The 14,356-nt window shown below is 42.6% G+C and overlaps 1 protein-coding gene across 2 annotated transcripts in view; it reads left to right on the top strand.

Moving 5' to 3' along the window:
• The window catches only part of SLC28A3 (solute carrier family 28 member 3), a 92,574-nt gene that overhangs the window by 55,217 nt on the left and 23,001 nt on the right, over window positions 1–14,356 (top strand). Inside the window, exons 4-9 of one of the 2 annotated variants that reach the window (XM_055427392.2) lie at window positions 2,725–2,813; window positions 6,225–6,316; window positions 8,168–8,357; window positions 9,439–9,583; window positions 11,015–11,128; window positions 12,846–12,923. In XM_055427392.2, coding sequence (XP_055283367.2) covers window positions 2,725–2,813; window positions 6,225–6,316; window positions 8,168–8,357; window positions 9,439–9,583; window positions 11,015–11,128; window positions 12,846–12,923 — 708 coding nt within the window. The remainder of the gene's footprint in view (window positions 1–2,724; window positions 2,814–6,224; window positions 6,317–8,167; window positions 8,358–9,438; window positions 9,584–11,014; window positions 11,129–12,845; window positions 12,924–14,356) is intronic. The other variant, XM_055427393.2, reaches the window with a different exon arrangement.

Below are 14,356 nucleotides of genomic sequence, written 5' to 3'. Positions count from 1 at the left end.
AATCCAAGTTACATATACATCCATGTGCATGTCAGGTATATTGGGATTGTGCTTTCATATTATTTGGTAATTTTCTATTTCACTTAATATATTCTAAAGTGTTCATATCGGTAAGTGTTCTTCAACCAAAAAAAAAAAAAGAGAGAGAGAAGACAATTCTTCTTTTCAGACAAAAGCCTGCACATGGATGATTATACAAGCTTGATTCATAATCGCCAAAACCTAAAAGCAACCAAAGTATCCTTCAGAAGGTGAACAGATAAATGAATGGTGGTCCATCCAGACAATGAAATATTATTCAGCACTAAAAGCAAATTAGCTATCAAGACATCAAAAGAAATGGCGGACCATCACATGTGTATCACTAACAGAAGCCATCTGAGAAGACTCCATACTGTAGTTCCAACTGTATGACATTCTGGAAAAGGCAAACTGTGGGAACAGTAAATGGATCACTGGCTGCCAAGATGGGAGGGAAGATGTAAGGGAGGGAAGGACAAATAGGCACAGGGGATTCTTAGGATGGTGAAAATACTGTATATGATATTATAATGGTTGATACCTGTTATTAAACATTTGACCAAGCCTATAGAATGTACAACATCAAGAGTGGGCCCTGATGTAAACTACAGACTTCATGGGTCCATCAGTGGTAACAAATGTACCACTTTGGTGGAGAAGTCAATAATGGGAAAGGCTGCATGAAGTAGGGGGCAAAAATATATGAGAAAACTGGACCTTCCTCTCAATTCTGCTATGAACCTAAATAAATATGCTCTTAAAAGTCTTGATTTAAAAACTGTTTCACAAAAAAAGTCAAAAACAAAAATTAAGTATTATTATAAATAGAAATATGAAGACTGAGGAGTAGCTACTGGTTTGGTCACAGTGGTCCTTAGATGACCTTGGCAGTGACCTTAGCAGAAGCCATCTCAGTAGAAGTTTGGTCACAGTGGGTTGAGAAGTGAACAGGATATGGAGTGTCTCTGAACATAAGGACAGTTCTTTCAAGTGGTTTGACTGTGAAGGGAAGGAGGGAGGGTAGATGTCCCCTGACTCTGGGGTCAGGAATGTTTTGTTGCTTTGTTTTGTTTTGTCTTGTTTCGAAGATGAAGAGGGGTTGGAAAAACCAAAAGAGCAAACAAAGAAATGCTAGACGTTCTATATGGTAGGTAACTTGGGACAATTTTACTCAAAAAAAATAATGATGAAGATCATTTAAGTGAAACTTTTACCAAACTTTTTCTCTTGGCCAAGCTTGGTGTTAGGTGGGGGGAAATGAGAAGGGCTTCTCTGAACCCCTGACCTTTGCAGCTGCAGCCTGGACTCAGCTGGTCTCTATTACAACCATCCTTGTGCCTGAGACCCAGCGCATGACATAGAAGCAGCCTAAATCAGGAGCATAATGGGAGTTTGGCCTCAAAGGACAAGATAATCTTTGAGGATCCTTTCAGAGACATGCTAATAACTAATTTCCTTGGGTTTTGTTGTTATTGTTAAAGAGAAATGAAAGCCTCATGGGATCTGACAACAAACTAAGTCTGAGATTTGGCATTATACCTCTTGAGCATGTTCAAAACTGCTTAACAGCTGCCTGCTCCCTCCCAACCTTCCTTTGCCTTTGCTTACAATAGCTGGACCTGTTTGAGACATTATCACAGGATGATGGGAGGCAGAAAATCCTTCCCACCACCACAAAAATAGAATAGGTCATGGATGCTTAACAGCTCCAACAGAACTTGCGATGATTGTCCATAAAAGACAGCCCCGATTGGAACTTCCCAGCAGGACTGTCCAGTGGTTAAGGTTCTATGCTTCCAATGCAGGGGGCATGGGTTCCATCCCTAGTTGGGAAACTAAGATCCCACATGCTGCAACCCCCCTCCCTCCGACCCAAAGAAAAAGACAGCGCAAGTACGAAAAAGAAAAGGTGAAAGTTGCTCAGTCGTGTCTGACTCTTTGTGACCCAAGGACTGTAGCCCACCTGGCGCCTCTATCCATGGAAATATCCAGACAAGAATACTAGAGTGGACAGCCATTCCCTTCTCCAGGGGACCTTCCTGATCTGGGGATTGAATCCGGGTCTCCTGCGTTGCAGGCAGATTCTTTACTGTCTGAGCCACCAGGGAAGCCCAGGCATATACATTACTCAGTAATTAGAGCAAGGATTAGTTGAGTGAAGAAATATTTCCCCTTAACCCAATTGATAGAAGAACCCTAGTTCCCAAGGATAGTTTAACAGCTTTGGAAGATGCTGGGCTACTGTTCATATAAGAAGACCAAGCCTTGGGCTGCCAGGAAAATAAAAACAACCTTAGTCTCAGTTTTCTGGAAACTGGGGCTGACAGAATATAAAGGGAGATTTATGTAGCCTCTGGTGTTAACTTCATTTAGCACTTGTCTGAAAACAGAGCGGGAATTGAATGATTACAGTAGAGATAGGAACTAAAAGCAGAGATATTAGCCCATTGGCTGAAGAAATGGAGAAAATACTAATGGCTCCTTATAAGTAAAGGGAGAGATAAATGAACCTAGATTTTTTTGTGACAAGGAGAGAAATCTCTGAGTAGTTGATAATTGGAGACATCATCTTGCGTAATAATTTTAAAGTAATTTAAATAATTTGAAAAAATTTCCTTGCCAAAATTCTGAGCAAAAGAGACCAGAGTCCATTATGCTCGGCATTCTCATCATTCCATCTCTGTCCCCATGTTTGATTTCCAGGTAGAAGAACACATCACCGTCGAGCAGGATTCTCTAAGAAAGGATGAAGAAGAGGAGGATGATCAAGAAACACATCGAAAAGGGTACAGGTTCAAACCATAGAAATATTCTTGGGCTTCCCTGGTGGCTCAGACAGTAAAGAATCCACCTGCAATTCGGGAGACCTGGATTCAATCTCTGGGTTGGGAAGATGCCCTGGAAGAGGGCATGGCAACCCACACTAGTATTCTTGCCTGGAAAATCCCCAGGAACAGAGGAGCCTGGCAGGTTACCGTCCATGGAGTAAGTGACTAAGCACAGCACAGCACCTCCTAAGCAAAGTGGTTTTGCCACATTTTTATTCTCATCTAATTTTTAACATTAATTATGATTTATCAGAGATAGTCACCACCAATCTCCCCTCCCTACTACCTACCTAACAGCATTTTCAGAAAAATTAATGAAACTCTAGTATAATCAATGTGGTAAACCAAATTGCTGATGTCCTAAGAACCCAATATCCAGGACAATCTTCTAATTAAAGCTGTAAATTGCCAACTAATTGCTCCAGTCCATGCAAAAGCAGTTAATTCATCTTCTCAATGTTCAATCAATGAGCAATTGATTTCTCAAAACCCAATTCACTTTAAGTCCCAACAAACTTGCTCTTCCCTCATGGTATCATGAAAATATTCCAAGTGCTTATCACTCATTAGCAGGAAAGGCAAATTATTATTTTTATTTTTTGGATCAGAAAAATGAAACTCAGACTTAGCCAAGGGTTTGTCAGCTGGAAAAAGCTAATTTAAATTTCAGCTCCTGATTTCTAGTCCAAGACTGTCTCTATCATAACACTAAAGTGTTTGTAAATTTTATAAATTCCTATTTAAATTTGGTGTTAATTCCTGAGTCTCTGAGGAACGTTTTGTGTATCAGAAGATAGAGCTGGTCAAAATTCAGACTGAAAGTTCTTGTCACATACACGTCATAAAGAATTTTTACCACCATGAGAACCTACTGTATAGCACAGGGAGCTCTCCTAGTGCGCTGTGGTGACCTAAATGGGAAGGAAATCCAAAAAAGAGTGGTTATATGTATACATATAGGTGATTAGCTTTCCTGTACAGCAGAAACTAACACAACATTGTAAAGCAGCTTATACTCCAATACAAATTTTATTTTTAAAAAGAATTTTTACCACATTGGAAACCTGAATTTGGTTTCATCCTCATTTTAGTTCAAGAATCTCTGACGCTTGGGGCCAAGAGATTGTCTTGGGTGGTCAGAGGTACTCAGGTTTCATCAGCGTTAATGGATGGAAAAACAACCGCCAGGAGATTTGGAGTCATTCAGCCTAGATAACCAAATGGCCAAAGCGACTGTTTCCAGCCACTTCCTTTCTTTGCAGTGTCAGGTTGCTGTAATGGAGTATACACACTCCCTGCAATTAAACAATCTGATAAATTTGACCTAGAGTAGATGGAGGTGCTCTATTGAAAGTTGCTGTCTGACGCTGCTGCTTAATAGCACTGTATCCACAACTGAGGACAATGTATCAGCATCCTGTCCTAAATTAGACCATGGAAAATTTAGTCTTTATTGTACTTATATTCCCTCAACATGTTCTCGAACAATGTCACTAATTCTCAGTACACCAATTCATATGCATACATAAGGCAAAATTTTCATGAAATAATGCTGTCATCACTATGTGTGATATACTCTGAGATGTCCTATTCTTTTGTTTAAGGACAGTTATCACACACTGTATGACAGACTTCACAACTCATGAATGGGTCCCAACCCACAGCTGTAAAATGTTGTTCCAGAAAAGCAATAAGAACTCCCATTTCATTTATCTAAGAATTCAACAAAGGCCTGTCAAGCACTCAGTGTCCAAGCTGCTGATGTTGGGCTCAGACATCTATTCGCCATGAAGTTACAGTGAGTCAAAGTTCATAACAAAACATAATCAAAGGAGATAGTAGGAATAGGTCTCAGAGAACTACCTGTCTGAGGAAATGCAAGAAGGCTTTGCAGAAGCGAAGGGCTTGAGCAGTGCCCTGAACCATGAAGGGGACTGTGACATGGACACGTGGGCATGACTGCTGGAGGGAGGGGAACTGGAGAATGTTTACCAAGGGGATGGGAGGTCCCAGCTGGGGGCTGAGTCCTTTGAGATTCTGGAGACTGTGGATCTTCTATATGGGAGAAAGGGTTATTTTAGAAATCCTGTCCAATGGCCTGAAAGTGGTCATGATTAAATGTGCAAGTAAATTCCTTCCATTTAGCCTCAAGTAGGAAAGGAGGAGCCTGGTAGGCTGCAGTCTGTGGGGTCGCTAAGGGTCGGACACGACCGAGCGACTTCACTTTCACTTTTCACTTTCACACATTGGAGAAGGAAATGGCAACCCACTCCAGTGTTCTTGCCTGGAGAATCCCAGGGACGGGGGAGCCTGGTGGGCTTCCGTCTATGGGGTCACAAGAGTCGGACACGACTGAAGTGACTTAGCAGCAGCAGCAGGAAAGGAGACTGGAGAAGGCAATGGCAACCCACTCCAATACTCTTGCCTGGAGAATCCCATGGATGAAGGAGCCTGGTAGGCTGCAGTCCATGGGGTCGCTAAGAGTCGGACACGACTAAGCGACTTCTCTTTCACTTTTCACTTTCATGCATTAGAGAAGGAGATGGCAACCCACTCCAGTATTCTTGCCTGGAGAATCCCAGGGACAGAGGAGCCTGTTGGGCTGCCGTCTATGGGGTCACACAGAGTTGGACGCAACCTAGCAGCAGCAGCAGCAGGAAAGAAGAGGCCTGCGTTGGGAGGCACACTGAGGAAAGAGGTGTATGCAGGGAAGCCAGGGTTCAAAGCAAGCACAGGGGGACTGGGAACACCCGGGAGAAGAAAGGACAGTTGTTGTGGGTACCACCCTGTGACCTCTCCGGACTCCCTTACTGGTGTACACCATCTTCCTTGGAAGAAGTGATCGGATGCACACATGGCTTGCACACGCCACATCACCCTGTAACAAAGCTCTGGGCAGAAACAAAGACATCAACAATTCCAGAACCTTCTGAGAAAGCTATATCACAACCCATTGGTTGACAGCCCTCCAATCCTCAAAATCCTACTTCACTTTTCAAGCATCTTGTGAAGACAATCACCCTTCCGCTAGAGAGGGGGTGATCTAGCCTAGTGAGTAACAGTCTCATCCTATGATTCATTCTCAGCTTTTGGTTGGTTATCCTGTCCCCTGCTTTATTTCTGGGAGCACATTTTCCGCATCTCCATAACCCCTCAGAGCTTGGCACATCCATTCAGCAAAGGTTGAGCCAAACCATGGCTGATTTTGGTCAAAAATGAAATGAGTTTCTTATTTCTATTTTGTAGGACACATACCTCATGAATATGTTTGCCTGATGACTTACAAAGCCTAATCTACTATAGCTTTAGCGTGCCAGGATATGTCGTGTATGTGGTGTTTACATCTGCCTACTTCTTGCCTTTGTGTTGTTACAGGTGCCTGGAAAGGATGTGTGGGAGGATGTCTGATTTTTGTAGGGAACACAAAACAACCCTTCGGTACATCATCTGGGGCATTTTAATAGCAGGTAAATAGCAAAAGGGAATATGGGATACTAGTGTCTCTTTTCCAGGTTCTCTCAAATATCAGTTTTCTGTAGAAAACAAATAAGTCTTCCCTTCCCTGAATCATCTCTGAGTCATCCAGAGAGGAGAGAATTTCACCAAAAAGACCCTGAGTGGTGGGTCTCAGCTTGAAATGCCCATGTAGATAACTGTTCTGCATGTTAAGTCACTTCAGTTGTGTCTGACTCTTGAGACCCTATATATAGCCTGCCAGGCTCCTCTGTCCATGGGATTCTCCAGGCAAGAATTCTGGAGGGGGTTGCCATGCCCTCCTCCAGGGCATCTTCCCAACCCAGGGATCGAAGCCAGATCTCTTGCACTGCAGGCAGATTCTTTGCCACTGAGCCACCAGGGGAAAGCCCCATGTCCTGTTTATGCAGCCAGCAGCTGACTTTTTAGATCACCTACTCCCATGGTCTTTGTTATTGTGGTATGGATTTGAGGGTTGGGTAATGCAAATTCAGGTAACTGGAAAAATGGTGATAATCACAAGGCAGCAACCTAATTGAAGGAATGATATAACCGATCAATTAATTCTTTATATGAACACAAAACAAGGAGGCGCACAGGGTCACGAAACCCTCTCCTCCTACCTGAAAGCAGGACCAGGGTGTCTTCACAGATGAGCAGGTATCCTGCTTTGACTCCCTCTAAACAATGGCTCCAGTGCCCATTTCAAAGAACATTTCTGTAAAATGTGAGCCCTCCCACTCAAGTCCATGGACGTTAGTCCAAGATGGCTGACCCCAAGAGGTCAGTGGTTTTCCGGTCTCACACTGCCAGAACAGGGAGCATCAGGGTTGAAAGCTTGCTTGCTTGCTTTCTACGAGCCCAAATAGTATTTTGCAGACCATACTCAAAACCACACAGCTATACCATTGTAGTACAAAGTAAGCAGATGGTGTGGCCATGTGCCAAGGCAACTTTATTTGTAGACTACAAATACAAATATCCAAACACAACTGTACTTACCACCTAAAAAAACAAGTGGCAGGCCAAATTTAACTCACAAACAAAGCCATGTTTGCCAACTTTTAATGGAAAACCTTGTGTTCTTATCCCAGAATCTCCTCTTCTAAAGCTATCAGCCTGGTCATCACCCACCTCTTTCCTTTAGAGATTCTGTAGCGTGTTGGTGTTGTGGCATTCAGAGATTTTCCTACTCAAGTTTAGGCCAAATCTGGGCCACAAACCAGGAGACTCAATAATTTTTGCCAGTGGTTGCTTTGGTGCCTGGCCTTTCTCTATAGAAGCTCATCTGCTGAGTCTGGGTATCAGAAAAAGTAGTCAATACTAAGCAAGAGGCTTCCCTAGTGGCTCAGATGGTAAAGAATCTGCCTGCAGTGCAGAAGACCCAGGCTCAATCAATAGGTTGGGAAGATCCCCTGGAGAAGGGCATGGCAGCCCACTCCAGTATTCTTGCCTGGAGAATTTCATGGACAGAAAAGCTGGGGAGCTATAATCTATAGCGTCACACAGAGTTAGACTTAGCACTAAAGTGACTTAATATGCACGCACGAAGCAAGAGCCCCAGTGATCAAGCAACAAGATTCAGGAATTCAGAAGTTTCCTTAAGAAAAAACCTGGCACCCTGTGCTCCTAGCATTCTTGGAGAGACTATTTTTTTTTAAAAATAAAGAAATTTACCCTACAATACAATCCTTATCATCAGAAGGGCCAATAGCTATGACAAGAGAACCCCTGTGTTCAACGGTTTCCTGGTGGACCCTGCCCTCGGCTGAGCCACATCAGTGCTGGAGGCTGGTCTCCAGCTGACTGGTGATGTTCACTGTCTGTGTTTGCGTCCTGCACAGGTTACCTGGCCCTGGTGATTGCAGCCTGTGTGATGAACTTTCACAGAGCCCTTCCTCTTTTCGTGATCACCGTGGTTGCCATCTTCTTTGTGGTCTGGGATCACTTCATGGCCAAATATGAGTCTCAGATAGCCAGGTTCCTGTCTCCAGGCCAAAGGCTACTGGACAGCCATTGGTTCTGGCTGAAGTGGTAAATGCACTCAGTTCTTTTATTGTGGTTGAGAGGGATGTTAGTCTTTTCCAACACTGTTCCATAGATTCAGTCTGAAATTGCTTCCTCATTGATGGTATACTGAAGCTAAAAACAACCTAGGGAATAATCCATTTAAAAAAAAAATTTAAACCTTCATTTTACAAGCAGGACATGAAGGCCTAGATCAGGCAGTGATTCATGCAAGATGTGCTCAAATGCCCCTACAAACTGTCTTCATTTCAAGTGCCACTAAATGATAAAATGTTGTCCAAAAGTTGGGATGGTTCTGACTTGAAGGGGTGAATTTCTCTCTGGGCATGAAGCTGGCTTCTTTTGGAGGAAAGGTCTGTGAATTAGTAAAATCAACTCTCTCTTATAGGATCACTGTCCTGCAGGTGACTTCTCAGGGCTTTTCTTTCAGCCTGTCTCTTTAGGAGCCCCCCTGTCTCCAAGTGGCCCTACAGGATAGGACCCAGAACCCATTCTCCCCAGTATGGCCAACAAGGGATCTATCAAGAAAGTTCACACATTCTTGGCCTAGTGACCAGGATTGTACAATCCCAATAGAGCATCCTCTCCAGCTCTGCCATCTACTGAATCACTCCTGTTGTGCCCACTGGGTTCTCCAGGGAGTCAGAACCAGGTCTAAAGTCTGACTTAGCTCTCCGAGGCTTGGGTGGGCCCCCCAGTGTAGTGGACACATTTCAAGTTCTTCCTTGAAAGGAAGAAGGTAATGCTTCACCCATCTCCCTAAATGGAGGAGAGAATTCCCAGCAGCTCTCAGGAAGAAATCACCAGACTTCTTCTCCAGGCATCCTTTCTCCTCTCTGACCCCCTTATGAATACTGTACCAGCAAAGAGTCCAAGAGTTGTGGAGTATTGGGGATACATTGCTTCATTTTTTGACTATGTGCCTTTCTAGCTACACCCAAAGAGAGTCTCTTGCAATTTCCAGAAGCATAATTTCCAAGTGCCAGGATGCGTTAGTCAATATGTTTTGTTTGTACATTTAAGCCTGATTAAGATTTCCAAGTTAGCACAACAAATGATGCCAAAGCAGCCTTCCTGGTTTTCTTAGGGTGATATGGGGCTGCCTGATCCTGGGAGTTATTCTCTGGCTGGTCTTTGACACTGCCAAACTGGGCCAACAGCAGCTCGTGTCTTTTGGAGGACTCATAATGTACACTTCCCTGACATTTCTATTTTCCAAGCACCCAACCAAAGTAAGTATGAAATCAATCATTTTTTTCTCCTTTTTTTCCCTCAAAGTGTAAATTGCTCAAAGTAATGAGTACGAAAGAATTGAACTGCTATTCCATATTTTTCTTGCCTTTCTATGATATTTTAAATGGCTAAGGTGCCCTTTTCCTGAATGTTAATAGTTCTTATTACTCTACATTGTTCATTCTCAGTAATTTTCCAGTTGTTCAACCAGTGAGATATTCTCTTCTGTCAAGTCTGGTTTCTATTTCTGTACCGCATCCCCTCATTAAACACACATACAAAGAACACTCATCCATTTTGATCCAAATTTCTTCAGACCAGTAAATAACAACATTCTACCATTGGATGCTGTGAAAGGCTGGGGGCGGGAGAACAAGGGGAAGACCGAGAATGAGATGGCTGGATGACATCACTGACTCTGTGGACATGAGTTTGAGTGAACTCCGGGAGTTGGTGATGGACAGGGAGAACTGGTGTGCTGTGATTCATGGGGTCGCGGAGAGTCGGACACGACTGAGTGACTGAACTGAACTGAACTGAACTGAACCATTGGATTCTGCAGTTTATCAAATTTCTATTTGCCATTGAGGCTATTTTACTCCAAAAATTTGTCCTTAAGCAGTTTTGTTTACTCTGGAACCCACTAAATCGGCAAGAATTTTGAGATATTAAAACTTTCACATATGATTCATAACAGCAAACTTTACTAGCTGAAAGTCTGATGACTTTACTGGCTGAGTGATTGATCAAAAAAAAAGAGCATTAATCAAAGAACAAAGCAACTTGATAAGATCCAAATTGCTTTCCCTGTTAAGGTGAACATCTCCACTGTTTTCTGTGCCTCCAATCCCATAGTTCTTTGCAGAGCACTCATCTCTGCACCAAAAATGAAAGCACTTGATTGTCCATTTACATGCTGCACTCCCTTGGACTGCATTAGAGTTAATTGTGCAATTACAGTGAAATGAAAGCCCCTCCACAGGGTGGAATTTCACTTAATTCACTTACAAATTGTCAGATCAACAAACCTTGGACACACAAAGAAGTCATGTTCAGCCTTTCCATTTTCCAGATGGGAAAATAATTATATGTATCTAATATTTACCACATGACCAGAAGACCAGATCCTTCATCCTTCAATGACTCTACTAAAACTACTCTTCATGTCTAAGTGATTTTATCATGACAAAATGGTTACATACGTTTCCAGGACTGAAGGCTTAAACTCGGGTTTAAGAAGAAGCAGTACAATTCTGAGATTTTTAGTATAATTCTAAGAAGGGATTCTTTGCTCACAGCTGCTTTGGCCTCTGAAAGAAGGTGGGTCACAAGCCATATCTGAGAAGCTTCCAAGAAAATTGTGATCCTCTGGTAATTTATGCTGAGTTTAGCATTCATTTTCTAATAAGATGTCTCTTCTTTTTGTATAGGTTTACTGGAGGCCTGTCTTTTGGGGAATTGGGTTACAGTTTCTTCTTGGCCTTTTGATACTAAGGACAGAACCTGGATTTATGGCTTTTGATTGGTTGGGCAAACAAGTTCAGGTAAGTTCGGTTCAAAGAACTACCTTGTTTTTTATAGTGCTTTTAACATTTGAATATAATCCTTAAGCTATGTCAGAAATAAATTTATTTATCTGCATTCAGTTCAGTTCAGTCACTCAGTCATGTCCAACTCTTTACGAGCCCATGGACTGCAGCACGCCAGGCCTCCCTGTCCGTCACCAACTCCTGGAGTTTACCCAACTCATGTCCATTGAGTCAGTGATGCCATCCAACCTTCTCATCCTTTGTCATCCCCTTCTCCTCCTACCTTCAATCTTTCCCAGCATCAAGGTCTTTTCCAATGAGTCAGCTCTTTGCATCAGGTGGCCAAAGTATTGGAGTTTCTGCTTCAACATCAGTCCTTCCAATGAACACTCAGGACTGATTTCCTTTAGGACGGACTGGTTGGATCTCCTTGCAGTCCAAGGGACTCTCAAGAGTCTTCTCCAACATCACAGTTCAAAATCATCAATTCTTGATTGTGAAAGTGTTCAGCTTTCTATATAGTCAAACTCTCACATCCATACATGACTACTGGAAAAACCATAGCCTTGACTAGATGGACCTTTGTTGGCAAAGTAATGTCTCTGCTTTTCAATATGCTGTCTACGTTGGTCATAACTTTCCTTCCAAGCAGTAAGCATCTTTTAATTTCATGGCTGCAGTCACCATTTGTAGTGATTTTGGAACCCCAAAAGATAAAGTCAGCCACTGTTTCCCCATCTATTTGTCATGAAGTGATGGGACCAGATGCCATGATCTTAGTTTTCTGGAATGTTGAGCTTAAAGCCAACTTTTTCACTCTCCTCTTTCACTTTCATCAAGAGGCTTTTCAGTTCCTCTTCACTTTCTGCCATAAGGTGGTGTCATCTGCATATCTCAGGTTATTGATATTTCTCCCGGCAATCTTGATTCCAGCTTGTGGTTCCTCCAGCATTTCTCATGATGTACTCTGCATATAAGTTAAATAAACAGGGTGACGATATACAGCCTTGACGTACTCCTTTTCCTATTTGGTTGATTCAAATTTTAATTCCATAGCATGAGTTAGACAAATAATTTTGTTTATGTGGAATATGTTAATCTGCCAAGTTCATTATTATTTTGGTTTTCCCTTACCCATATCATGGGCTTCTCTGCCCATGGGAGACCTGGGTTCGATCCTGGGCTGGGAAGATGCCCTGGAGGAGAGCATGGCAACCCACTCCAGTGTTCTAGTCTGGAGAATCCCCATAGACAAAGGAGCCTGGCAGGCTATAGTCCATGGGGTCGCAAAGAGTCGGACACAACTGAGTGACTAAGTACCCATGACATCACTTCTCTATCTCATTTGACCCCTGCATCCTGTCCCAGGGGCCACTCTTCTAAGATACTTCCCCAAACAGAGAAAGAAACTTCTATGCATCCAGTAGTAACTAGTACCTCCCACGTACCATCTATGTCTTCTGGAGCAAATTATCACACCCAGCTTATTCTTTAGCACCCTAGAGTCAGAGTGAATGTCAGAAATGCCAGGAAACCTGTATGCAGCTACAGTCCTAAAATAGACTTCCTGGCCATCTACTTACTGGAGGGGGAAAGTTAAGAAAATTAACTCTCCAAGTCTCTCCGCAAGTTTTCTGGGTCCTCACCCTCTGCAGAGCCTGGTTGGTCTTGTGGATGGTAACTACTGTTGCAGTGTTTGTAATGATCCACTCTTTTCCTTTTTGTAATTCAGACGTTCCTGGGGTACACTGATGCTGGTGCTTCATTCGTCTTTGGTGAGAAATATACAGACCACTTTTTTGCATTCAAGGTAAAACCAAACACTTTTTTTCTGTGTAGACATTTTCTTTTCAGTGACTTCTCCATCTGCAGATATTCAGATAGACCCTAACTGACCAGAACCCAGGCATGTCACAGGGGCACAACATAGTACAACCTTTCTCCTTTACAATTTACCTGAAGTCAATGGGCTGAAAACATATTATTTTGTTATTATAACATTAAGGAAGACTTCCCTAGTGGTCCAATGGCTAAGACACTGAGCTCCAAATGCAGGGGGCCTGGGTTCAATCGTCAGAGAGCTAGATCCCCCATGTCACAACTAAGATTATGCTTGCCACAATGAAAATCAAATATCCTGCCTGCCACAGCTAAGCCACAATGCAGCCAAATAAATAAATAATTTTTTAAACATTAAAGAGAACACATAGAGGAAAAGAAATATCAAAACATAGGCAGAGCTCAGAGATGTTGCAAGTTCAGTTCCAGACCACCACAGTAAAGTGAATATCACAATAAAGCAATCACACAAATTTTTTGGTTTCCCGATGCACATAAAAATTATGTTTACAATTCTACTGTCATCTATTCAGTGTGACATAGCAGTATGTCTAAAAAAATACATACCTTAATTTAAAATCACTTTATTGCTAAAAAATACCAAAACAATCACAACAGTAACATCAAAAATCACTGATCACCATAGCAAACATAGTAATAATGAAAAAGCTTGAAATATTGTAAGCATTGCCAACATGTGACCCAAAGACACAAAGTGAGCAAATGCTGTTGGAAAAATGGCGCCGATAAACTTGCTCACTGAAGGAGTGCCACAATCCTTCAATCTGTGAAAAACACAACATGCAAGAAGCACAATAAAGTGAAGCACAACAAAACAAGCTATGCTTGTACTTTGGGGAGTCGCCTAACATTTGCTGATATACTTATGAAAGCTCATATGGGGTAATAGGATCTGAGATTTCAGGGGAAAGAACATGAGGTACCTGGCAATGAATAGACATATGGCTGCTAATGCCTTCCTGGTCCAGGTTCAGTGACAGCTCTACACTCAGGAAACTTCTTAATCCCAGACAAACTGGGACAGCTGGTCACCCACATCAACCTCTGTTCTTACAGAACCATCCCTGTGCTAAACCTTTCACCTCTTTCCTTCAGCACTGCCTTCACCTTGGCAGGCCTGCAGGCTGGCCCTTCTCCCAACCACAGGAAGGATGTTATTTTACAGGGGAAAGGCAATTTGGCGACTTGGCCCCAAGGTCAGGCCTAATCAATTCTCTCCCAGGCCTCCCACAGCCCTAGGAAGCTCACCTTCCTTTGGGAAGTCCCTACAAATCCTTGTTGATGAGTCAGAAAAAGGATTTGGCTTTTTCTTCAGATTTCTTTTTTATGGCATGCTATTGTTCCTACACTTTTTTTATTGTTTTCTCACTCATGGACTCCATT

The sequence above is a fragment of the Moschus berezovskii genome, chromosome 7, assembly GCF_049115385.1.
Source record: "Moschus berezovskii isolate FMDL1 chromosome 7, NW_MosBer_1.0, whole genome shotgun sequence".
NCBI lineage: Eukaryota > Metazoa > Chordata > Mammalia > Artiodactyla > Moschidae > Moschus > Moschus berezovskii.
Note: the sequence above shows the minus strand (reverse complement) of the source record. Positions and strands in the feature narration are given on the sequence as shown.